Source organism: Trachypithecus francoisi, unplaced genomic scaffold (assembly GCF_009764315.1).
Source record: "Trachypithecus francoisi isolate TF-2019V2 unplaced genomic scaffold, Tfra_2.0 Contig01579, whole genome shotgun sequence".
NCBI classification, from domain to species: Eukaryota; Metazoa; Chordata; class Mammalia; order Primates; family Cercopithecidae; genus Trachypithecus; species Trachypithecus francoisi.
Genome location: NW_022681442.1, coordinates 24,882,643 through 24,909,830, shown reverse-complemented (window position 1 = coordinate 24,909,830; position 27,188 = coordinate 24,882,643). Strand labels below are relative to the sequence as shown.

General features: G+C 40.8%; 1 protein-coding gene across 3 annotated transcripts in view; it reads right to left on the bottom strand.

The window, feature by feature from the left end:
- Positions 1-650: 650 nt before the first annotated feature.
- Positions 651-27,188, bottom strand: part of SORCS1 (sortilin related VPS10 domain containing receptor 1) — a 597,227-nt gene continuing 570,689 nt past the window's right edge. Inside the window, exons 24-27 of one of the 3 annotated variants that reach the window (XM_033183443.1) lie at positions 24,009-24,108; positions 6,110-6,215; positions 5,831-5,991; positions 651-4,286 (exon numbers count right to left, since the gene is read on the bottom strand). In XM_033183443.1, the coding sequence (XP_033039334.1) occupies positions 4,279-4,286; positions 5,831-5,991; positions 6,110-6,215; positions 24,009-24,108 (375 nt within the window). In that variant the 3' untranslated portion in view covers positions 651-4,278. The remainder of the gene's footprint in view (positions 4,287-5,830; positions 5,992-6,109; positions 6,216-24,008; positions 24,109-27,188) is intronic. The other 2 variants (XM_033183451.1, XM_033183459.1) reach the window with 2 other exon arrangements.

The window sequence follows — 27,188 nt, the reverse complement described above, 5'->3', positions numbered from 1 at the left end:
ATCCAGTCTATCACGTTATTTCCTGCTAACTTTAAATCAAATAGTTGGGAGTCTTGGGGAATGACTCACCCATAGTATTTGGAAAGGCAGAGCTGGAAGGGATCTTCTTCCAAATTATATGCATGAGAGCACTAAAGCTCTTATCTGTTAAAATGATTTGCTCAAGGTCACACAGCTGGCATAGCCAGAGGCGAACTCCTCTTTCCTGATTCCAGGTCCACAGCTGTTTTTACTCATCTGCTGTTTTTTACCACTCCCCATGTTTCAGTTCATTCCATGCAGGTTTGGTCCTTTGGTAACCACAAGGTTATGAACAAATTCGAATGAGTTTGTTCCCCATCCATAATTTCTAATTCTGAACTAATAATAATGAGCATGTACTCATTCTAAAATAACCAGTTTGGACTAATTTTTAAATCAAAGTAATTTAATAAACAGACATTGTATAGTTAATTGAAATGCAGGTAGAATTCAGGTAGTACATACATTCTGCCTTGTTAGTGAAAAAAAAACAGCAAAAAACCTCAAGGCTGTGGTGTTTACTATTTCTTATGCAATTAGCCTCTATGAAATCCTATACATGCAACACTTCTATATTTAGAATGAACATCAAGGGTTTAGGATTAAAAAAAAATATCTGAGGCAAAGACTTTAGAGACATTATCTGTTTAATAAATATGATTGTAAAAGCAATAAACAAGAGCAATTATACATTACACTACATAGTATTTAACAAAAAATACATCAAAAAAGTCATTTTAAAATTAGAAGTAGTTCCAATACTATAAGAAAACTTTTTTTTTTTTTTTTTTTTTAAATTGGCTTCCTATAAAAATAAGTCGGCAAATGAGAGATTTCAATGCTCAGTTGGATTCCTGGAAAACACAGAACAGCTGCCAAGCACCCCATTGCTCTCAAAGTTGCTGTTTGGAACTTCTGAAAAAAAGCAAAGCAAACCTCTGCATTTTGGACAGTGAATCCAATTACAAATAAGGCAAGGGAGAAAGTGTTGCGCGGGTGGTTCAGGGTAGAACATGCACAGTTTGCCTTCTGGGATTTTGGAAAACGTTGCAGTATCGGATTTTTAGCTTGCCCTGAATCTTACCTTCCACTTACATTCCTCCCTACACATTCCTCTGACCTTAAGCCCACCAAACTCCTTGTGTGTTTGCACCTGCGATTAGTGAGTAGGTAGGCACTTAGGTCTCTCCCATTTGTAGGCTCTCATTACTGCCTTCTCTTTGTGAGTCAGCCGGAATGGCCTAGTACAATGGTTCTCAAACTTTAGGATGTATCACAATCACTGGAAGGGCTCGTTAAAATAGATGGCTGGGCCCACTATCACTTAGCAACAGAGAACACCACTATTCATTCCCTAGAGTTTCTAATTCAGTAGGTATGGAGTATGGATCCAGAATCTGGATCTCTAACAAGCCCAAGTGATGGTGATACTGCTGATTCAGGTACCACATTTTGAGAACAACTGGCCAAGGTCATAAGAACAATGAGGTCCTCCTCTCTGAGCAGCACCTTGCCTCATTGATCTCCTACAGATGGGAGGGAGCTTTGAGGAGAGGCACATGAGGATCCTGGAGATGCTAGATCTCCAGCTGGCCATCTTTGGTCGCTTTCCAAAATGCCAGGCATCTCATGTCTACCTCTATTTTTAATTAGGATTTACAGCCCATTCTTCCCTATGTCTTTCCATTCATTTATTTCTTCAACAAATAATTTTCATACTACTACTCTAGGCAAGGCACTGTGCTAGAATAAGAATGTTATTCCTTTTTCATACTTTTCTAATTAAAATGAATTGAACTGCAACTCTGAGGACTCCCTGTGCTGGTCTGAGTGAGCCTCTTTTGGTTTTCCAACACTTTGTCTTCCAGATTAAATTTGGGAGGCTCCAACTGAAGAGGATCAATGAGGATGTTTCCTATGAGATAGGAAGCCTGGCAGGTTGGGGATCAATTGAGTTCTACAAATAGGTGGCTGCCTCAGGCCTAGCCCATTTCCCAGATTCATATGGGGTATCCTCAACCATAAACATCTCTGCCTGATAAACTTCTGACAGCAGTTTGCTATTCTTTCTGTGCCTGAACTACATGAAGTCATGGACATGGGGATCTTTAGGACACCCTCATTATCACCAGGGCCTGTGTTATGCCCTGTTGGCTTAGGGACATAGCAAAGAAGGAGGCTGAGCATACTAAGAGGTTTATCAGAACTTCTTTCTCCTATAGTTTATAGTGGTCTCTGCCCAGTCGATAATACTAAAGGGGCCTCTGCTGAACAGGCTTTTGTCTCCCTCTTTCTCTGGGTCTTCTTTCATGATTACCCTGGGGAAAACTGGGATTTCTTCATGCTTTGCGCCAATCTTTTTTGCCAATCAGCTAACTTTTCTCCTTTATACAGACATAAATCTTTCCTATGATACTCAGAGGTCAGAGAGCACACATGAGATCACTGGGATCATCCTAAATAATCAAACTCTCACCCTAATGTAAGATAAGACCCCCATGTATTCTCTCAGACTGTTTGACACTCTTAAACACAAAGTCCATTAACCTGTTTCTCCTTCTAGTTAAAATCAGTTTTATTTCACAAACATTTCTATTCTATTGTGAGAGTGGAAATACCGGGTAACAGCAACCATCACAGGAGGAAACTGCCCTCAAAACTGTCACACATTCAAAACATTTCTCACAAGAAATCTTCTGGAATCAGATTGCACGAGATTTTTGTTAAGGTGTGAGAACACCACAATTCATCTCTATGCTTTCTTTTCCAAAGTACATGGCCAGGTTTGAATTGCTTTGCATATATCAACTCTTTCACATACAGTATATGTTTGCAGGTGGGAAAAGGCGGGGATATTTGAAAAAGGCAGGTTCTAGAGGAAAAGACAAAGATACATGAAACTGAACCCTGCTGTGCAGGATGCAGTAAGGTCCATGGGCACAGAAGCTGGCATGCTTGGGAATGTACAAAACTGACAAAGGGCTCAGAAACTTGCGAGTGGTGGAGGCAGGGGCGGCAGAGGCCAGGCCAGTATTTAGGAAACATCAGGGTTAATGTCCAGAATCTAGCAATATATTTGGGAAGAAAAATTAAGAACACTTGAAGGACAACTTACTTGGGGTTTAGAAGGAAGACATTCAAAGATATCAACAGATCATGGTCACACACGGATGACAAACAAATGTGAAGACAGGACAATGGGTAACTAATGGGATTCCATTTCCTACTGCAGTTGGGGCAGGAGTAGGGAAAGCTGCAAGGGGAGGCAATCATGGTGGAAAGAGGTGAACAGGAAACCAAGGTCCGTTTCTGACATGCTTTGCCTCCCTGCCTTCCTTATTCTACTGGCACAAAGGGATCTTCAACTCGTATCTTTGTTCCTGTGGCCACAGAGAGTGCAGAAAGCAGCCTCATGGCCACTGCTGACCAACAGAGCTACCAAAGCTAACTTAGAAGGGAAATGACAATATGGAAAGTGGAACAGAGAAACAGCTCAGGGTTTCAAACTCCTGTGCATGTCTTTGTGTCTTACGAAAGGAGCTGGGGTAGCTAATCTACCCATCAGCCTTTAATGCTAAAATAGCTGATAATCTGGAGCCAAGAATATTTCCAAAAATACATGCAGATTTCCTTGGCCTATATATGTTATGAATTTTCTACAAACACGACCGATCAGAAAAAAGAGAGAGGAGAAGAAGAAAGAGGGAGAGGGGAGTGTTTTCCATTAAAATAGAGCACCTGTACACTGCCCCTCCAGACATGTTCTCAGAGTATCATCCACATGCACAGGCTTAAAGCTAAAAACCCTTGTTGTCTGTGTCTGAAGAATTAAAAAGTCCCGATGCAGTGAGTGTTTGTTTGTTTGTTTGGATTTTGATTGTTTATATTTTATGTTTTGTTTTTGTTTTGTTTATTACTGGCGTCCTCCATTCAAACATTTACATAGGTAGGGATTTCTTTTGTGCTTTGATTCTCAGCAACTATGGAAATACTTCCTGGCAAAACAGGAAACAGAACAACAAAGGAAAGAAAAGAAACACAAAGTTAGTGATCATGAAGGATGATGTACTTGACAAGAGCGAAATTCTTTCCTGATCAGCAGGTCGCCTGTAGCCTTTGGGGGTTTTCCTTAAATTGCATACTGTGCCCCAGCAGATCCCCGCTTTGGCGTTGAAGGCGGAGTGGCGTGTCTTGCTCTTTGCAATCGGAGAGATGAGTCACCAGGTTGAGTAGAAGGGGAGGGAGGGGAGGGTAAAGCTACTCTCCTAAGAGAAAACGTGTAACACTTACTCATTTAATGACACTGGAAAGGGAAAGGTGTCAGAGACTTTGCAATGTGCTGCGATATCTTCCTGGTGAAGGAGGAATTACTACTTTAATAAAGCAAGTAGAGGCTGTGCTTCATACCCTAAGGAAATGCAGCTGAGAACCAAATGATCCCAAAACATGCACTTAGAAGCTTTAGGAATGAGTAGACAGGGTGAATGCCTCTCTGGACTTGAAGACAGAAAAGGTTTTTTTTCTTTTTAACCCCAAGCAATTACACATTTATTACCCTGTCTCCTGAAATAAAAGAAAGTGCACTGTGAAAATTGGACACCAGATGTGACTGCAGTTATCATTATCTATGATAGGAACCAGTCACTGCATTTAAATTTCCCCTTAACACAGCCACAGACCTTTCCCATATTCATTTAAAGAGGGTTATGTTTCCATTTACATTCTCATTGTTTTCCAAGTAAGATTAAAAATTGTATGTAAAGGCCTTCTAGGTGGTTTGGCATTATCACATTAGAGTGGAGCATGAATGGTTATATAATAATTTATTCACTGTTGCCAGCAACGCAGGATCTAAATGTAAACATATAAGGGTTCAACTCCTAACGCCAACAGACAGGAGGAACCAAAGAGAGAAATGGATCAGCAATAGTGGCTTCATGGGTTTGCCTAGCTTCCTGGAAAATTTCTTCTGCAATAAATAGCAGAATTTAGCAAGTGAACGTCAGATTCTCTATACCTCGTTGTTGGATTCCCGTGCCTACTTCACGGGCAGAGAGAGCACTACTGAAATTTGACCAAGTCCATTTTACAACTTCTGGCAAGGGACAGTCAAAAAAGAGGAAGAAATTTGCTAATCTGCTCTGTAATAGTCTCACCCACCAGTGGTCTCTCTCAGGATTGCTCCACTCCCTGGATGTCTGCAAATTTTATGCCTCTTGTCCTCAATCTTAGGTTCCAAATCTCCTGAGGGAAAGTTCCTAGACTACCAATAGATGTAAAAAAAAAAAAAAAAAAAAAAAAATTCCCCGGATGATCAGGCTGGCCACTCTCATTATGTCACTCCTCTACTGGTGTTCCGGAGCAGTGTGCCCTCCTTAGGGCTGTATCCAGTTGAGGCTACCACGTTTCAATCTAGTCAATACATACCGTGTCCTGCAAACCCTGCCCTGCCCTCTGGTCCACCAGCCCAAGCCTCTGAGGCCTCTCCTTCTTATATACTATTAAAGCAAATGCTTTGCTATTTGCCCACAAACATATAACATTTTAACATTTTAAGCCCAATATTTTAGGGAGGGTTTTGCAAAAGGAGGAATAAACTAATGAGAGAAAAAAACTAGATAGAAGCAAGAGGTTTGTTTGTTTTTCCCCCATCCCAATGACAGGAAGCAGGGAAAAAGCCATCTTAGCTGTTTCTCTCAGGGCTGTTAGAGCAGAAGAAAGTGGTTATGTCAAGCCAGAAAGGGGTTAGAGAGAGAGTCAGCCATTGCCTACTCAGCTGAACAGCTGGTGGCTACTGGGAATCATTTACCTATGAGCTGGGATTCCACCTTCTCATCTATAAGCTGGCCAGGCCTCCTTAGTTCAGTCTGAGGGACATTGGGCCTGCTTTCAGAGTGACTGACTGGACTGATCATCTCTTGTTCTTTCTCATTCTGCATCTGGGCATAAACATTAATCCCCGGGATCTTCCTAAAATATTAATAGAAACCATCACTGCTGTGCACATCACTGTAACACACGCTTCTGAACCTGTCAGGGAGAAGGAAGAGGTCAGGGGTAGGGGGGACGTGGATGGAGAGACACGCACCTTTTAAACTTGTAGATGACGAACACTGCCAGCCCCACAAACACCACTGAGAGCAGCATCAGCATGGCAGATCCACTGTGGGTTGGAGTGAGGTCCACCAGGGGGGCTGGAGAGGGGAAACAGAGCAGAGAAAAATGAGCAGAGAACTGGGCAGGTGAGACTCTATGAGAGGTTCAAATGGTTCACACACAAGCATGGTAAGTCCCGGAAAACCATGTGGGGTATACACACAAGAAGCACGTCACATGACTGACATGGGATGCATCTAAGCCCACCCCTACTCCCACCCCAAATGTTCCTGCTCTGCCGCAGAGCAATGAAAAGTACAGACCCCAGGGCCAGGCTGTCTGGATTCAAGTCCCACTCTAAGTAGCTATGTGGTCTTGGGCAAGTTGCTTCACCTTAACGTACCTTATGTGGTAAAATAAAAACAATGGTATATACTTCATTGGGTTCTTATGAGGATTAAGTGAGCTAGTGTATGTCAAGCATTGAGAAAAGTGCCAAGCACATAGTAAGTCATGTAATTACTAGATTTCATTTCTACTGCTGCTAGTATTATTACCAATCAATATTTATAATAATATAATAATTGTATTTTATTATACTCAGAGTGTAAACTTTTTCCACAAAGCAAAACAGATTGCCAATAAAACCACCTGCAGGAATATATTTGTGAATTCAACCACCCCCTCACCCCTACTCCAGTAGTTGTCATGTGAGAAAAATAATTGGAAAGTTGTCATACGTGAGAGAAAGAAAAGCAAAGTGATGGAGCGTGCTTGTATTTCTGTACACAGGAAACTGATGGCCAAGTGAATATTTCACAAGGCCAGCCGCTGACATGCTGAAGGAGGGATATGCCACCTGGCTGTCTCAACAATTTCCCAAAAGCTCTGACAGCCCTCACCAAGATGCTCCAGCCTCTCAAATACAGTGAGTTTTTCTCTCAGACAAAACAGAAGCCTCTGCCTCCATAAACAGTCTCCCTCCCTGAGTTTCACCTTAAAGCGTAGTCTGGAAAGCACTTCTCTCCACCTCTACACCTTCTGCCATCTCACAGTCAAACCTGTTGTACCTGTAGACTTTGCAATTAATTTCTACCCTCTTAAAAGCTGACATTTTGCAAATGTAGTGTAGCTCACGCATAAAAGACAAGCCGCGTGTACTCCAGGGAAGCCTTGGTGCTGACCTTTACCTTCCATCAACTTAAGCAAACCCTGATACCCAGAAATACAGGTGACCTTTAATCGCCATTTTCTGTGGTTTTCTCTGGTGTGAGCTGAGAGGGCAATGTTCTAGTCACCCAGGTAAAAAAGTTCAAGAATAAGTGACTATAACACTGATGGTTTCAGACAAGATTCTCAGTTGCTTCTGCTCTATTTTTTTCAGGATTACATCTCAGCTACTCTGTATTGATACTGGAAAGCATATTGCATCTAATCACATAGTTTTGGTGAAAAATGAAAATAGTCATTTCAGGAGAGTTGGCTTTCAGGAGGTACTGAATATAAGGAACCCCCCACTATTTTCTCTCCCCTGTAAGTTAAGCATCACCTCAGTTTTGAAATGGGAGTATGTGAGTTTGTGTGTAAAAGATGAGGTGGGGGGGTCCCACTGACGTGAAACATCCAAGGCAAATTTTCTTTTGGTTCAAAATTAGAAGAGAAAGCTCTCAGTACCATTGGTAGAGAGGTCCACAAATTCTTCAGAACTCACCCTGCAACTGGTAGGATGTCATCAGGGGAAGAGAATACCTTCCATTTGTCATAGACATTATCACAATTGATTTTCACAAATGGAAGGCAGTGATTATGATCCCTTTAAATAGATAGCAATGAAGTTCTCATTGGTTAGCATTGTTTTAAAAGGACTTAGAACTTACTAGTAAATGGAAGAACTAAGACTTGAACTCGAATCATCATATACGCACGTACGTGCGTGCGCACGCACACACACGCACACAAATGAACCTTTTCCCTTCTCTTTCCTTCCTCCTATCTCTCCCCCTCCCAAAGTTAAGTCTTTCAATTCTAAATCATTTACACTTAAATCATCATTCTTCAACAAGCAGCATTAACACTGTTAAGTAATTAGCATATTATTAGCATACGGAAAATGAACTTCCATATCCCAGTTCTAAAATGTGTATTATCCTTTCGCCCTCCCCATCTCTGCATCAGTCAGTCACTTCTCAGAAGCAGGAAGCAGGAAGCAGGAAGCAGGAAGCAGCCAGCAGCAGTGGCCAGAGACTGACTACCACTGCCCTCTGTGTTCCGTGGGTGGCTTCTGCTTGCTGATCTGTGCCTGAATATAAACGGACCTATTATTGCTCCACACAACAGCAGCTGCATTTCTTAGTCTGCCCAACACTTCGGTGCATTTGTGTATGTTTTGCTGAGGAATGGAAACTTGTGATAAATGGGCTTTAGCTTGTTGTGTGGAATTAGCATACATTAATCCCTTTCCAGTTGCAGCTTAAACAAGGTAGACGTGTAGGAAAAGTGCTGAGCAGTTTTTTGCCATTATTCATGCACAAAGTAAAACATGGATACAAGCAGTTCTCCAAGTGACTCAACATTTCTAAGCCTGCGTACTTGCACGTATCATTTCTAAAATCCTTTGACGAGTTTGGAAACGCATTGAATTTTTATATTTTATTCATGAGGACCTGGGATGATAATAACGGGAACACTTACAATAATAACAACAATTTTCTTGTGAAAAGTGATTGCCATGTAGTAAGTGCTAAATAAGTGGTTATAGTTGTATGTATGAGAACAAATTCAAAATTCCACCTTTGGGGTTCAGAAATGATATGATCCCTTTTCAGAATCAGAACTGGCTCCGTCACTTATAGACTAAGTGACTTAAATTAAATCTCAGTTTCCTCATCTGCAAAATGGAGATGAAACTAGTGTTTGGTCTAGAAAGTTGTGAGATTAAAATGAGATGGAATTTATAAAGCACTGTCATAGTATTTGGGACAGACTACAGTATGCCCAATATTTCTAATCTTGTCATTTTAATGCTATCGTATTTCTGAAAGTGTATTCTTCTACAGAAAAAGAATCCTGAAAACTGATGACAGTTCCATGGTGAGATAATTTGGGGCAATGATACATACAGCATTCCTCATGTGGAGATTCACAATGTACGTCAGTATCTTAAAGGGTCACAGCAGCCCTTGCAGAAAAGAACACATTTAACTTTACCAGAGTCTTTCATAAACTCATTTGACCACAGACCCTTTGCAGAACTAGGTTCCATGTAACACTCTAGGAAATGCCTCTCCCCAGGCACTGCTTTCCCTGTTGCTGCAGTTTTTTCGTTTTGTTTGGTTTTTAGATGAAATCTTGCTTTGTCACCCAGACTGGAGTGCAGTGGCACGATCTCCATTCACTGTAACCTTCTTCTGTGTTCAATCAATTCTCCTGCCTCAGCCTCTGGAGTAGCTGAGATTACAGGCACCCGCCACCACGCATGGCTAATATATACATATTTTTGTACTTTTAGTAGAGTTGGGGTTTCACCATGTTGGCCAGACTGGTCTCGAACCCTAACCTTGAGCGATCCACCCGCTTTGGCCTCCCAAAGTGCTGGGATTACAGGTGTGAGCCATCACACCCTGCCTGCCTTGCTGCAGTTTTGCCCTTTGCTTGGTTTATCTCCAAGTTTTAAGGTCAATAACATGGTAGCATCACCCAGTGAAGCCATGCAGAATAATCTTACTGTTGTCCAGTGTTCACTTTCATTCTATCAAAAGGACTTTCCTGGAGAACTGCTACTTGCACTATGACCCCGAAACTTTCAACTCTAATTCTAATCCAAGAGTTAGTGTTGTCAGGATGTTGCAGAAGTAATTTACCATACCTTGATTTTCTTTTTTCCTCTCCTGACCCCAAAGTAGATCAATTCAAGCTTGAGTTACATGCTTTGAATATCACGAAATCCATGTGATCTGAAATATTTTTTCAGAATTACAGTGATATGGGAATAGCACAGAGAAAGTTTATGCAGAATGCAGAAAGGACAGAAAGGCTTCTATTTACAGAGAACTCTCGGTTGTCCAATGGGCCTTTCCTCCATTTAGAAACAAATCCAATCATGAGAGTCTTAAAGTTTGCTGCATTACTGATATAAAGCCACAAGACTGCAGACCAGACTAGGTGGGAATTTCCAGGGAAGTCTCTTGTTCAAGTAGCCAATTGGGAGGCCATTAGACTGAGGCAGCTCTAGAGTCCTGGGTTCCTATGTAAGCAAACCAAAATCTAAGTAAAGAGTAAACAGTCGGCCGGGCGCGGTGGCTCAAGCCTGTAATCCCAGCGCTTTGGGAGGCCGAGACGGGCGGATCACGAGGTCAGAAGATCGAGACCATCCTGGCTAACAGGGTGAAACCCAGTCTCTACTAAAAAAAAAAAATACAAAAAACTAGCCGGGCGAGGTGGCGGGCACCTGTAGTCCCAGCTACTGGGGAGGCTGAGGCAGGAGAATGGCGTAAACCCGGGAGGTGGAGCTTGCAGTGGAGCTGAGATCCGGCCACTGCACTCCAGCCTGGGCGACAGAGTGAGACTCCGCCTCAAAAAAAAAAAAAAAAAAGAGTAAACAGTCATATTCTAGGAAAACGAAACTTAAACTTAATCAATTAGAAACCACTAACTAAAATGTAATAAGGGACTTTCTACTAGAATGATCCAATTCTTTGTTCTGTTTTAACCAATCAAATATTTTCTTTGCCTAGATTTCACCTTCACCCCATAAAAGCCTCATGCCTTTTAGGGAGCCTTAAATCAACTGTGGTCTGGTGCTAACTGATTAATGAATCATTATTTGCTCAGATAAACTCTTTAACATTTTAATGTGTCTCAGTTTATCCTTTAGTAGCTCTAATGATGAGTGAAGCATTGTTTCTGAATTTAAACTGAGGGTGAGTCTTCAGTAATATCCAGTGACAGGGAGTTGAGGTCACTTAGCCAAGTAATGACAAATATCAGCAACTCCAAGAGCAAGCATCATCGTAATAGATAAGAAGAGAAGAATGACTTTTGGTTTTCTAGGGTTGGAAGGTGATGATTCCTGGCTATTATGTGAAATATTCCTCAAAGCATAGTTTACGGACTACCTGAATCAGAATTACTTGGAGCACTTGTGAGAATATTGCTTCCTAGGCTTCACTTGAAAAAAATATGTAGAGTCCAAAAAAAATTAGCCGGGCGTGGTGGCGGGCACCTGTAGTCCCAGCTACTCAGGAGGCTGAGGCAGGAGAATAGCATGAACCTGGGAGGTAGAGCTTGCAGTGAGCCGAGATTGCGCCACTGCACTCGAGCCTGGGGGACACAGCGAGAATCTGTCTCAAAAAAAAGAAAAAAAAAAAGTATAGTCTTTGAGAGTAGGTCTCCAAAATCCATATGTGTGACAAGGTACACGGGTACTTATTATCTATAACAGTTTGAGAATATTGCATAGCAGGCCCCAGCTATTCTCACGTATAAAACTTCCAGTACTGTCTTTAGGGCATGCCTGACTTTTATGTTCTCTGGATCACTAAAACAAAGCAAAAATACCGCTCCCCGCCCCTCGCCCACACACACACACACACACAAATGTGCCCCTTTGCTGTTGATAGCTCAATCTGGTGATGACTCTAGAAGAAAGTTTTTTAAACTACCTAAAAGCATCTCAAATCTCCCCTAAGTGAGCAGTCAGCCTCGTGTAGATATGGATTACATTGCTGGCTCAATCCTCTGCCTTTCTCTGTGTCTAAGCCTTGTGCAATGAGTTTGAAACTTGTCTCACCAAGAGGTAAAATCTGTTTCTTCATGCCTTGAATCTGAGCTATCATTATAATCTGCATGTGGCAATGGAATGCAATGGAAGCAATGGTGTGCCTCTGCTTTTTCTCTTGGAATTCTACCACTGCCATGTGTGAGCAAGCCTAGAACAGTCAAACGATGAAAGGCCATGTAGAAGCCAGGTTAATTATTCTAACCAAGGCATGCTAGAGCAGCCTGCAGGCAGCTGACCCATAACATGTGAGACAGACCAGCCAAGATCAGCAGAGCTCCCTAACCAACAACCCATAGCTGATTACAGACAGACAAGTGAACATAGATAAGACTAGATGCATAAGCAATAACAAATGCTTACTATTAAGCCACTGAACTAGGTAGTTTGTTACATAGCAATAGCTTATTTACTTTCCTCAAAAGTCTCTTTCAACTGGTTAAACATTCAATTGCCAATTATTACCTTTGAGCTCCACATTAGTCAATTTTTGGTATAGACTTCTATCCCCACTCTCAGGGTGGCAGAGTAAAAGTAAGAAGACCATACGTATTATTTTCGAAGATAAGACACTTTAAGAATGAAAGAGGGTGCTATTAAAGCTTACGCTGATACAGCATAGATAACCCAGGACAGTCCTGATCACTCTAGGTATAAGAAACTTGGTGTCTACCATGGAATACTATGCAGCCATAAAAAAGGATGAGTTTGCGTCCTTTGTAGGGACATGGATGCAGCTGGAAACCATCATTCTTAGCAAACTATCACAAGAAGAGAAAACCAAACACCGCATGTTCTCACTCATAGGTGGGAACTGAACAATGAGATCACTTGGACTCGGGAAGGGGAACATCACACACTGGGGCCTATCATGGGGAGGGGGGAGGAGGGAGGGATTGCATTGGGGAGTTATACATGATATAAATGATGAATTGATGGGTACTGACGAGTTGATGGGTGCAGCACACCAACACGGCATAAGTATACATATGTAACAAACCTGCACGTTATGCACATGTACCCTAGAACTTAAAGTATAATAAAAAAAAAAAAAAAAGAAACTTGGTATCTAAAGGGTAGCTTGTCCTATGTTCTGGCATCTTCTCTGTATTTTACACGTGTTATCCTTCCCCTTTCTTTTTTTTTTTTTTTTTTTTTTACTGATTTCTCTTGACTATCTGCCTTGCCTTCCCCTGGGAAACCATTTCTGATGCATGTTTGTGCCCGTTTCTGTTCATCTGACTGTTCCTTGCTGACCATTCTCTCTGACCAAGAGTTTCCATACATATCCTCTAGCCTGGCTAACTCAGTCTAGTTACCCTATGGTAATTTCAGCCCCTTTTATGGTCCCCCGTAATCTCAGAAAAAAAAGAAATGGTGAAGAAATAATTTATTAGAAGCTAGACTAGGATATGCTGGCTCATGCCTGCAATCTCAATGCTTTGGGAGGCTGAAGTGGGTGAATCTCCTGAGGCCAAGAGTTTGAGATCAGCCTGGTCAACATAGCAACATCCTGTCTCTACAGAAAATAAAAATATTAATTGGGTGTGGTGGTGCATGCCTGTAGTCCTAGCTACTCGAGAGGCTGAGGCAGGCAGATCTCTTGAGCCTAGGAGTTTAAGGCTGTAGTGAGCTATGATGTGCCGTTGCCCTCCAGACTGGATCACAGAACTAGATCCTGTGTCTAAAACAAGCCAACGAGTAACCTCATTGCTGCACCCTGGTAGGTAGATGAAAATATCACATTTAATCATATTGTGGGGAGGGATATATTTAGATATATACCTACATGATAAATCCATTATTGTTTATAACACCTTAATGATTAAATAACTATGAAAAGTCACTGGGTCTATGTATCTGTGAAACTACTGAATTACTTGAAGATAAAAAAAGTATTTATTTTGGGGGAAAAATAAAAGGAAGAAAACATATTGGTACCACGGCTTTACTTAAAGAAGACTTGTAAATGATTACTATGTAGATAATACGGTGCCCAGAAATTAAACAGACAGATAAACTTCTTGGCTGTGGAAGAATTTCACCAGTACTAATTTCATCCCTAAGTGGAAAATGTTATTGCAACAATTTACTTCACTTTACAGTTCAGAGTTCCACAACTCCTATTTGGCATCTGCATCCATAATGTTGTAGCTTAGATTATACTGTAGGTTTCTAAAGCTTCTTGACAAATGGTAATTCTCCCTTCAAGTGGAAAGTCTTTTTCTCAATGTTAAACTGTAGTGCAGAATTCACGATGTATCACGACCTAGGTTGAAATTTGAAGTTTCTTATTCCCTCCCAAATTTACTCATAACACATCCAGTGGTAGCAACTGAAGCCTGGAAATATTAATTCTCTAATATCTCTGTGATAACATCTTTTTATTATACCTGCAAAAGAAATTAAACCAGTCAGCAGCAGCCATAGAGGCCAAGATAACACAAGATAACAGTTTTATTAAAAAACCCACACATACCCTTGACAAAGGACAGTTTTCCTAAACCGAGCAGCTTAAATAAGGCAACTGATAGATAGACAGGAGGCGGCGGAAGCAATATTCCTGTGTATTTTTTTTTTGTCATGTTTTTTATTTAACTTGAGGTTTGAGGCTCTTCCTTTGATAAATATTAACCCTTTACCATTTTTATCACGTGTATCCAGAACTCCAGATGAATAGTGACCAAACTGGAAAGCCCAGGATAGGGCAATCTCTGAATTCTGAAATATGTACAGAAATATAGTGAAATGTAGCTGTATCATTTTATGCTCACACTGGCCCATGCACAGCATCTAGATAATATTATTTGTTTAACTCTCATAAAACTCATGGCTGTTCAATTACATCTGCCATTAAGATTCCAGTTCACACTTTAATCATGTTTCAAATGCTTCATGGCCACAGTTCTTGGCTGGCCTTTGTCATTCATCTAGATTATGGATTTAATATGCCCCAGATTCAGGGGTATGTTTCATTTTCTCCCCCTTACTCACTGTCATTTGCCCATTCTGCCAATTAGGTTAGCTCCAAATATTCCAAGAAATTAGATTTTAATGTTTATTACTAATTTCCTCCTGTACTTAATATCACAGGCTCTTCTTGTTTAATTCATGCTTCTGTTTTAGTGGATGCCTTGGGCTGTAAATCAGATTTATTACTGGAGATAGCCGTTCACCTTTCCTTGTTATGCAGATGGATTTCTGTCTGTGAAAGGCTGGTGAACAGTGGTTGTTGAGGCCACCATCATAAGCATCATTAGGGGGAGCTTGCTAAAAATGAAAATTCCTGGCTCCTTGGGATTCTTCACTCTGTGTGGTGAGGCTTGGAAAATCTCTATTTTTATAAAACGTCCTAAGTTAATTGCAATGTAAAGTCACGTTTGAGAACAACTGCTATTTATAGCAGATATCTCCCTTCCTGAGTTGGAAAGAGTTTTCTAACTATGGGGTGGGGTTTCATGTATCAAACGCTTTGAGGGAACTAGTCAGTTCCCTGACTCTGTACTTTGAGCAGAAGTCCCACCACCCAAATTGCAGTTCATTTGCCCAGTACATTACTCTTACGAAGTGCAAATAATCCCTAAAGGGTTGTTATTTGCTATTTAGGAGGTATCCATCCAGTTAGGCTTTTGCCTTCCCAAATAAAAGGTCAGTGTTGCCCCTTGCTTATCCTCTTTTTACTTCCTGTTCTCATGGAAAACCTTACCTATTCTGCCTGAGCAGAGTCAACAGGTTTTCAGGTCATTTCCCACTCCCTCCTTCTCCCCATCAAATAAAAGGACTAAATTGACTCATGACCCAGGGTTCTCATGAGAACAAAGATACAGGGTTTGATAGAGCTTGAAATATTTCAACTAGCAATTAAGGCTTTAACGTATCACTTGTCAGCAGATTTCCCTCACCTGATTATCTGTTATGACATGGTAAACTAAAGCTCATAGTTGAATGTATATTCTGGTCCTGGTCTTCTCACCTGAGTTTCCACTCCCCATTTCCAGCTTCCTGCTGGGGTTTTTCACTTATATGTTTGAGAACATCCAACCTAACATGAACCACCAGATTTATCTTCTTTGACAACCAAAAAAAAAAAAAAACGAAAAAAGCTCCTCCTCCCAGGTCTCTATCTTGACTAAATAAAATTACTGTATCTTGCAACTTGAGTTGTAAACTTCTGTGTGTAAATACTTTGTTAAAAAGAGAAACGATAATGGAGTTTTACCCAAACCTATTATTAAAGAAAAAAAAAAAAAAAAACACACACCAAAATCCTTCTAGCAGCCTTTTTTTTTTCATTTTCCAAATTCATTATACCTTATCATCTCAAATTTGCATTCATAAAATTTCTTTTTTTTTCTTTTTTTGTTTGAGATGGAGTCTCGCTCTGTCACCCAGGCTGGAGTGCAGTGGCACGATCTCTGCTCACTGCAAGCTCCACCTCCTGGGTTCATGCCATTCTCCTGCCTCAGCCTCGTGAGTAGCTGGGACTACAGGCACCATCCACCACGCCTGGCTAATTTTTTTTGTATTTTTAGTAGATACGGGTTTTCACCGTGATCGCCAGGATGGTCCCGAATTCCTGACCTCGTGATCCACCCACCTCGGCCTCCCAAAGTGCTGGGATTACAGGCATGAGCCACCACACCCAGCATAAAATTTCTTCATTAGCGCACAATGGATGATGGAAAACAAAGTTTATCATATACCAGCATATTATTTTTCCTGAATTGTATCCCTCTCCCTCTGCTCATAATTTTACCCTCAGTAAATATACTAATTATGAATATTTGAGGGTACATATCTAGAAGCCCCAATCCATGTCAGACAACACATAATTTTATACATAAACCATATAATCCCACCTTTTTGTGCCTTTGTGCAACCTGGCCTCTCAACCTGCAATGCTTATTTGCTCTCTTTTTGGTGAATTCCTAATCAACCTTAAAGACTCGACTTTATTGAATCTTCTGCATAGAATATCTTTTCATTCTCCTCATGTAGAATTTAGTAAAGTCTCATGCAACTAGTATTTGTGCCTCAGGTCTAGCTAGCTCGGTGTGAGTGAGGGCCCTCACTCATCTCATGTCCCCTGATAAACTATAGGTTTAAAGGAATAATTGCAAAGTAAGGCATAGAGTCATGTGAAGAGTAAGATGATAAATCTGAAATGGATCATGCCCTTGAGTAAATTTCAAGTTACTAGAGGCAATAAGAAAACTATTGGAATTTTAGGGATATTTTGTTAACAGCTCAGGTTTGTTTTTCCACAGGTAACTATATGGATCAAATGGTTTGCGATAGATTCAGAGCCTTCCAGATTCTTGCTAGAAAAACTCTCTCTAAAATGTCATCATAGCTGTTTTATGTTTTTGTTTCTGTTTTGAGATGGAGCCTCAATCTGTTGCCCAGGCTAGAGTGCTGTGGCACGATCTCAGCTCACTGCGACCTCTGCCTCCTGGGTTGAAGTGATTCTTGTGCCTAAGCCTCCCGAGTAGCTGGGACTACAGCTGCATGCCACCATGCCTGGCGAATTTTTGTAATTTTGACATAGATGGGATTTCACCATGTTGGTCAGGCTGGTCTCGAACTCCTGACCTCAGGTGATCCACCCACCTCATGCTCCCAAAGTGCTGGTATTACAGGCATGAGCCAGTGCACCCAGTCCATTATTGTTTTTAAGACATATGATACATAAGGCCAGGGCAAATGCATACATGAGAGATGGAGAGGACAAAGGAGGCATCACAAAAGATGTGAAGAAGGTTTAGTTGGTTTGTTAAGGTGAAGAGGGTGTAGTCCAAGGTGTGTGACCATGAGCTATGCCATGAAGTGAAGCTGCTCTGATACTGAAACCTTGTCTTCCAGCAGCCACAGCCATAAGATAAGGACCAGTGATTCAGTCTCTTCTGGTAACAGTCTCCTGCCAGTCCTTCTCCCATTCTCTCTCAGATCTCTCATTCTGGGACACAGAACCCCAGGAAGGATGGGCCCAATTTTCTTTCAACTGCCTACTCCCCCCAGTGTGTATATAAACAGTTATAATGTGTATTTAAAGAACACCTGCCAGGGCCGGGCGCAGTGGCTAGCCTGTAATCCTAGCACTTTGGGAGGCTGAGGCGGGTGAATCACAAGGTCAGGAGATTGAGACCATGGTAAAACCCAGTCTCTACTGAAAATACATAACATTAGTTGGGCGTGGTGGCAGACGCCTATAGTCCCAGCTACTCGGGAGGCTGAGGCAGGAGAATGGCGTGAACCCAGAAGGTGGAGTTTGCAGTGAGCTGAGATCACACCACTGCACTCCAGCCTGGGCGACAGAGTGAGACTCTGTCTCAAAAACAAAAACAAAAACAAAAAAACCAGAGATTCCCTAGATGCTTATTGTATAAATGAATGCAAATCTCCACTCACCAGTTATTTGAAAAGAAGTAGCATGTCATGGAGACAGGTTCACAAATGAATAAACTGAATAAACTGGATCTGAAGGTTAACTGCAGGAATGGGATTTTAAATATATCTCTGCAAGCTATAAATTATGCATATAATTATTTATAAAAACAATATTTGTTAAGCACCTGATATGTGTAAGTTATTTGCTAGGTATAATGATGAAGGTGATATAAAAATATATGAAGAAGATTATATAAAGATATGATCACAAGAAATTAAATAGGAGTGATTCAAAAGGTGATGGTCATGATCATTATCATCGTCAGACAGATAGAGATCTAAAAATCCATGTGATTTCAGACAAGAGGAAGATGTTGTCCAGGCAAATGTCTCTGGAAAGATGTCATGCAAATGTTGGCACTGAGCTGAGCCTTAAAGTACAGGTAGACAAGGGGAAATAGGTGAAGAAGTGGGGAGAAATATTCCAATCTGGAACATCGTGAATAGAGGTACACTTTGGTCAAGACAGCAGTCCTTCCAGTCTAACACTAGCTTGATTGCTTTCTATTCCCTTTTCCAACTCTTTGTATTGTTTTTGCAACATCATAGCCTTTGTTTGCTAAACATGGATGCCAGCTGCCATCAGGTACTAAAAGTCAAAGGGAGCCACTCAGGCCATAACCCTCCCTCAACCTTCTGGATAACATGCTCTTCGTTCTCCCTTATTCTCATACAGTGTTAAGTCTCTCCTTTCTGCAAAGAGAATTTCAGAAACATACCTGTCAGGAGTGGTTAGACCCTTAAGAAAAACTGCTTGAAAACCAAGAAGCATAGGAATGGCTAGGAACGAAATGAGAACTACATTCAAAATTTAGCTCAGCTTAGATGCCACAGTTAATGAATTCCCAAATGGAACGTGTTGGTGGGTGGGGGGCAAACACAATCCAGTCTCTAATGACATTCAGGTATCTGCAAATGCTTTCCTTGTGTTCCCATAAAAGCAAATAGGGAACTGAATTTGAAAACCAAAATAAGGCTAGTAAATTCTTGAAAAGAGACAGTTCTTTTTCCTTGGAGACAAACCAAATTATGCATTTGCTTCTCTCACCAACAACATACTCTGGCTCAAACATTTTTAAAAGAAGGCTGCTGAACATCTGCTGAGCAATTAATGGGATGCAGCAGCATGTTGTAATGGTCCCTGGGAAGGTATTAGCAGTCCTGCTTATGAGACATGAAATGTTGCTAACAATGGTTCTTCCTTTTTTTTTTTCTTTTGAATTTTTATTTTCCCCTGCCTACAGGGGGGATGAGAGAAAGAGAAATAGAGTTGAGGTGGAAGTTCTACATCTAATACTCCCCCCCACTGTTTCTCTCTTGTTTTTTTTTTCAGGCTTCCTTCTCCTTCTCTTCCTAGCCACCCAAATATTAATGTGTTAATTTCAACCTAATAAAAGCAACTGTGGTGGCTCACGCCTGTAATCCCAGCACTTTGGGAGGCTGAGGCAGACAGATCACTTTAGCTCAGGAGTTCGAGACCAGCCTGAGCAACATGGTGAAACCCTCTCTCTACCAAAAACACAAAAAATCTTAGCCGGGCATCGTGGCATGAATCTATGGTCCCAGCTACTTGGGAGGCTGAGGATGGAGGATGACTTGAGCCCAGGGGGTAGCTAGAGGTAACTTAGGAGCAATCACCAACAGGAAACAGATCCCAGATCCCTCACATACTTTACTTCCTTATCACAATTGTTGTTGCAGTTGACATGTTTGTCTTTTGCATATGAAAATCGAGCCCTGAGTGACTGTGCTCCTGTGGACACTGCCAGCTCTAATGCGTTATGACCAGTATAGCCAAACTTAGTATAGCAAAAGTTTCCAAGACAAAGTTTCCAGTTATTCCATCAACCCAGGAAATTATCTTTGTTTACTTACCAAACTGGAGCTAATTTTCCACATATAAATCTGTATCTACTCCAGTTGCTGAACTAGCCATGACAGCAAACTTAATAATGCCAGTTGATCAGGTTTGGAATTACATAGCCGAAAGACCCTACTATCAAAACTAATAGGAAAGATTTCTACAATGGTTGAAAGTCAAATAATTTTCTCACTCTCTCGAAATTGGTCCAGGCTAAGATTGGGCTTTTTACCTGGAAATGGACTTTTTTTTTCCTTTGGTGACTTTGTGTTACATACACCTATATTGCAAGGGGTTCTTCTTCATATCTCAGTGTGCATATCTGGGTCCCCAAAATATATCTCCCTTTTCCCAGTCCTTCTTCTCAGGAATCTTAGTCCTGCTTGCGAAACTCCTAGTTATATAATAAACTACAAACATGAATTGAAAATATTTTTCAGTTCTTCCAACTTTGCATTATTTTTTGCCATCTGGAGTTTTTACCAGTGGGATTAACGTCTCATGGTTATCAGGAATTGACTTCCTTTCCCACGGGGAGCTATAAATCCAAGGGCCTTTGGATGCCTTTGCTGTATTCAGTTTCTCTGGCCAAGCCTACTGGCCAAACCAGTCTCAGCTAATTACCCCCTTTTTGATCTCAATATTTCAGCTTGGTCCCAGCTCTAAACCATTTGTCATTGAAGAAAGTGTTCTTAAGTAACATTTAAAATAAGATTTCCTTTTTTTTTTTTTTAATGACCCACTTCTCCCTAAAGTTAAATATGGTAACATATCAATCTTTTAAATCGTTTTAAATTCGCACATAACAATTATACATATTCATGGGGTACATAGTGATGCTGAGATACATAAGCATAGTGATCAGATCGGGGTAATTAACACATCCATCATCTCAATCATTTATCATTTCTTTGTGGCGGGAACATTCACTATCTTCCAAAACGATCTGAACCATCATTAAAGCATAATGCAATAATCGTTAAATAAAAACCAGACACAGACGGAAGAGAAGTACGGAAGGAAGAAAAAGAGTGAAAAGTGAGTGGCCTCCAGAATTGAAGAACGGAAGTAGGGTTAGTTCCAGGCCTAGCTTGACCTCCAATGCTCTCCTGTTCAACAGAGGGAGGTCTCTGGACTCAAAAAGGCACTGTTTTCTGATACACCAAACCTAAAGATAGTGTTCATTCAAAGGCTGCTTATGCTGTAAAAGCAAATTTTGCATCACGAAGGATAGACAAGTTGGCCACATCCCTTCAAACCCAGACCTCAGTATGGAATATCAGGCTTAGTTGTTTTAATTTCTAAACTCAAAGGGAACAAGTAGTGGCTGATGAAGTTCAGTCAGCTACCTAAACAGGCTCAATGGTCTGATTAGATTAAATAAATCAGTGAATCTTTTTAAACCGATGTTCAATGGTTACTTTCTACTCAGTTGACAACATTTGTCAGTGGCTCAGCTATTAGGATGACTATAACTCTTGTTTCTGGAATTTGATCATTCTCCCATACAACTAGTCACGTGTGCCTCTGCCATGTGCTAACCCCACTCACCAAACACCAAAGCTCAACTTTCTGAGTAGGAAAGGGCCAGTCAAGACCATCAAATGCCCTAAGTTGGTAATCTTTTCTTCAGATAATTTTCACCAGCATAGGATTCAGAAAGCGGCTTTGACCAACAATAGTAGTTTATGAGGGCAGAGACTCTGTCCCCAGTGTTGACAACATTTCTTGGCCCAGTGTAGGCAGGCACTCAGTAAGTGTCTGTTCAATGGATGTGTTAGGATGACAAGACGCAGAATAGGAAACGAGCCCTACTCAATCCTCCTGCTCCTTACAGTCATCTTTTTCAAGGGATGCTCTGAATCATCACACCTCTGTTCAAAGGTCTCGATGGCTTCCCAGACCTTTGACGGCTTACTCACTAAAGTAAGTAAAAACGGCGCACCCTGGTACGTTTTTACCCTCCACACCTCCATATCCCATGCTGAGTAACAGTGACTTTAAATAGTGGGATTGAAAAAACAACAAGAACAATAAAATGTTCTATGACATCCAATAAAGAAAAAAGATAAAATCCAAGAGGGTGAGAGGTCAGTGGTCAACCTGCTTGGCCTTCCGCTAGACCTAGCAGCGCCTCGTGACATCTCCAGGAAACCAGACAATGGTGCTGGTAATAGCTACTTTTTATCCTCATTTATTCAGCATGCCCAGAGCCCTTTAGGCTTTACTTCCCTGGTGCTTCCATTTTGCTTAGAATGACCTCCTGCATTTAATCCTATCCATCCTTTAAGGTTCTTCCTCGAAACCACTACTCCGTGAAACAATACTGTACTATTTTGACAGGATATAACTCATCTCTGCTTTAAATTTCCTATACAGCTTTAGTTGCTAATAAAAATAACAAAAATGAATATTAAAGCTATGTTTCAGACACTATCCTAAGTGCATTACCTGAATTAACTTAATCTTCACACAATCCCACTGGCAGAGATGCTATTACCATCTCTGAGACACACAGAAGCTAAATGTCTTTCCCAGGTTTACATAGTCAGTAACAAAGCCAAGATTGAAACCAATGTTCTGACTGGAAAAAAGAATCCAAGTGCTTAAATATGTTACATAGTCTCTCTCTATAAGCATGTATGCAGTTTGCTCATTGACTACTCTCTGCTGCCTGTTCTTCCTATCCCACAGTACCACCGCCATAGCTACACCGAACTTCCCCACACCACAACCAGGTTACAAGTTTTGTGAAGACGAAGACCACTTTTCACAGGTGTTTGTACTCCATGGAGCACCAGCATGGTACTCTGCAAAAATAAGTACTCAATAAATATTGTTAATTTATTATTAATATATCACAACAATATCTGTTCCTAAGTGCTTGTGTTATCACTGAAAACTATTCTAAGCTACTTGTGTTATCATCTATTCTAAGTTACTTGTGTTATCATTGAAAACTCTCCATAAGCTTAGAAAGAGGATCCGCCATCCTCACCACCACCTTTTCAGGTGAAGAGATGGAAGCTCAATGACATTAAGTAAGTTGTAAGATCCTGACCAATTCCAGGTTCAGTTCCTGGGTATGGCCCTGTACTACTCCTGAGTTCCTGCTATCTCTACTGCGTTACATTATTCTGAAACTTAAAGAAAGCAAATTATTTGTAATATGAATATGTTGAAAATAAGACTTTGCAGAAAGACCCCCACAAATGTATTTGTTAATGTTATTTTCAAGATTTCTGACGAGATCAATGAAGCATGCTTTCATGTGAGATGTATCTAAGCGTTTCACTGACAGTTTTTGCCAGAGACTAAGTATAAAATACTACCTTCTCATTGGGTCACCCAAGTTGGAGTGCAGTGGCATGATCTCAGCTCACTGCAACCTCTGCCTCCCAGGTTCAAGCGATTCTCCTGCCTCAGTCTCTCAAGTAGCTGGGACTACAGGCATGCGCCACCACCCCTGGCTATATTTTGTATTTTTAGTACAGACGGAGTTTCACCATATTGGTCAGACTGATCTCAAACACCTGACCTCAAGTGATCCACCCACCTCAGTCTCCCAAAGTGCTGGGATCACAGGCGTGAGCCACTGAGCCCAGCCAAAAGTGTCACCTTTTTCTGTTGTTTAACTGGTTCTCCATTGAGGTAGAAACACCAAGCAAGACAACCTTCAAGATCTGATGACTGATCTGATTTCTGATTAGCACTGTTACCATCTAGCCTTTTTATGAGGAAGGAAGCACAGACTGGGATCCCCTTTGCCAGAGCCACCAGCCAGAACCCAGGGACATGGACACTGACCTGCTGTTAAGTGAGCAGCATGGACGAGGACTCGGACTCCTGGCTTCAGCTCGAAGTGTACTGAGTTTTGGTTGAGCTTGTGGATCAGCAATTCTGATATCTGAAAAAATAAGCATAGTTAGTGCCACCAAAAGTGTTATACAGATTATAAACAAATAAGCTTAGAAATATTTACTGTTTTCACTAAGGCATCACAATATTATACCCATGAGTCACATAAATAAGGTTTATATTAATTCCAGAATATGCAGATACAATTATTTTTAAGCATGACCTGTCTTTACACGCTAATTGCTACAAAATAGGAGAAACTGTTAGTGAACGAAAATAATTATACTCTTTAAAAATTATTCTGAATGATCTTAGAAAATTTACCCCCAGTCTTTTGAGAGAACATTTGTTATGCATAAAGACTTAAAAGAAGTATATACAATTTACACATTCTGATAAGATTCATATATATTCATTTTACTTCCATTCTATTTCCCAAACCATGTGATTTTCACAAAATACTTTATGAATATTTATTGTATGGTAAATATAGTTCTGCTAAAATGTACAATTGAAACAAAGTATAGCTATAACGTAAGTAACAAATTGGCTAACCTTTATTTCATGCTTATAAGTAATATCTAAACTGTACCTCAGGCTGACACACGGGTACTGGGCAGACCCATGGAAGTCTGGACTATGAAATATTTAGCCCCAAGCATGGGACAAATAACTTCATTTGGGTAGAAATAGTGTAAGGTAAGGTTTTATGGATGAGGTAAACCTGTTCGTCTGTTTAGAGTAGAAAACCTAGCTCCATTTGCTGTTTCCTTCATAATTTTGAGGAATTTCTGAAAAGTTACAGGGATAACAACACCCCTATTATTTTATTATTATTATTATTTGAGATAGAGTCTCACTCTGTCACCAGGCTGGAGTGCAGTGGCACAGTCTTGGCTCACTGCAACCTCCGCCTCCCGGGTTCAAGTGATTCTCCTGCCTCAGCCTCCTGAGTAGCTGGGACTACAGGCATAAGCCAACACACCCAGCTAATTTTTGTATTTTTAGTAGAGACGGGATTTCACCATGTTGGCCAGGATGGTCTTGATCTCTTGACCTTGTGATTAGCCCGCCTCAGCCTCCCGAAGTGCTAGGATTACAGGTGTGAGCCACTGCGCCCAGCCCATTCCTACTATTTTTATCTGGTCTGCTAGCCTTATTTTTAATATTCTAATAATCAATTTAATATTTTACTTAACATGCTATTTAAGTCTAATTAGATGCTTTCTGACCATCATTCTGCTAATTAAATTCTTAATTTTTTCCTTTTTCTATTTGTTGAGTTTTATTTACTCCAGTGAGTTGCCAAAATAACACCTTTAATCCCTTTATTTGTTAAGCAGAGCCTGATGGCTCAGTTTGGAAGCAGAGTCACCTGCAGAAGCCCCTGATTGGTGATAGAACTGAACTGCCCACAGATAAACTTCTCTCCTGAACAACAGGAACAGAGGATGACCACCACTGCCCAGTCATTGAGCATCAGGGATCCAGTTCAAACCCAGCCTTTCAAATGCTATAATTTAGCAAACAATGCAGAAAAACAAGATTGTGATAAAACTATGCTGAAAACAAAAACAACTTTATTCTGTATATTAGGCTACTTCCTTTCTTGGGTGCTGGGAATCATCCAGAACGATCCAGGTGTACAGAAGTGGATTTCTGGCTGGGCACGGTGGCTCACTTTGGGAGATTGAGGTGGGTGGATCACTTGAGTTCAGGAGTTCGAGACCAGCATGGGCAACATGGTGAAACCCCGTGTCTACTAAAACTACAAAAAATTAACCAGGCATGGTGGTGCACACCTGTACTCCCAGTTACTCGGGAGGCTGAGGCTGGAAAATCACTTGAACCCAGGAGGCAGACGTTGCAGTGAGCCAAGATCATGCCATTGCACTCCAGCCTGGGAGACAGAGTAAAACTCTGACTCAAAAAAAAAAAAAAAAAAAAGAGGAGGGGAGGAGGATGAGGAGGAGGAGGAAGGGGAGGAGAAGGAGGGGGAGTGGGAGGGGGAAGGAGAGAGGGAAGGAGAAGCAGAAGGAGAAGGAGAAGTGGAGAAGTGGATTTCTAACACAGATTGCATAGAATGGTTTTCCTCTGTGTTCTTATCTTTTAATTGGCAGAGTCTTTATCAGAATCAGACAGTGGAATTTTTAGAGGTCTATCACAAAGGTTTTAGCTATGAAATACACACACATACATGCACACACACAGATACAGAATTGCAGAAAAATATTTTTTATTCAAATATGAAAGACCTGTCAAAAGTAATTAAGGAATTAGACTGTTTTGCCAAATCTATCATATGGACTAAAGGGAAGTGGGAGAAAGACTCTCCACTTTCAACCAGGTGCAGCCATATTTCTTTTTTTTTCTTTTTTTTTTTTTTGAGACGAAGTCGGAGTCTCGCTGCTGTCGCCCAGGCTGAAATGCAACAGCGCGATCTTGGCTCACTGCAACCTCTGCCTCCTGGGTTCGAGTGATTCTCCTGCCTCAGCTTCCTGAGTAGCTGGGATTATGGGTGCTTGCCACCATGCCCAGCTATATATATATATATTTGTATTTTTAGTAGAGGTGGTGTTTCACCATGTTGGCTAGGCTGGTCTCTAACTCCTGACTTCATGTGATCCTGATCTGCCCGCCTTGGCCTCCCAAAGTGCTGGGATTACAGGTGTGAGCCACTGCACCTGGCTGCAATATTTGTTTCCTATCACTGAGAATATTTTCTCTTCAAGTGAGAGATACAAATAGCTAAACCAGAAAATAGAGTTTATCAAAATACCATATTTTTATTTATAATCTCCAGGAAAGACCCTTGTGAAAATAATTAACTACTTGTTTTTGTTTCAGTTTATAACATTGCTTCATTGGCTCTATCTGTATCACTTACAAAATTTTAAGAAGGAAATTTAAATTTAAAAATTATCTGGTAACAGAAAGTACGTTTCATATATTTAACTTGCATCAAAGGACATTCAACAATGAACACACGCTTTGTGAGAAAAAATTTGCATAAGAAACAAAACTAAATGAAATTTACATTGCATACAAGAATAATCTCAATTAGAACCATGTGCTTTTCTACTGAAATAAATGAGTATGAAACTGTTGACAGATTTTGACAATATTATG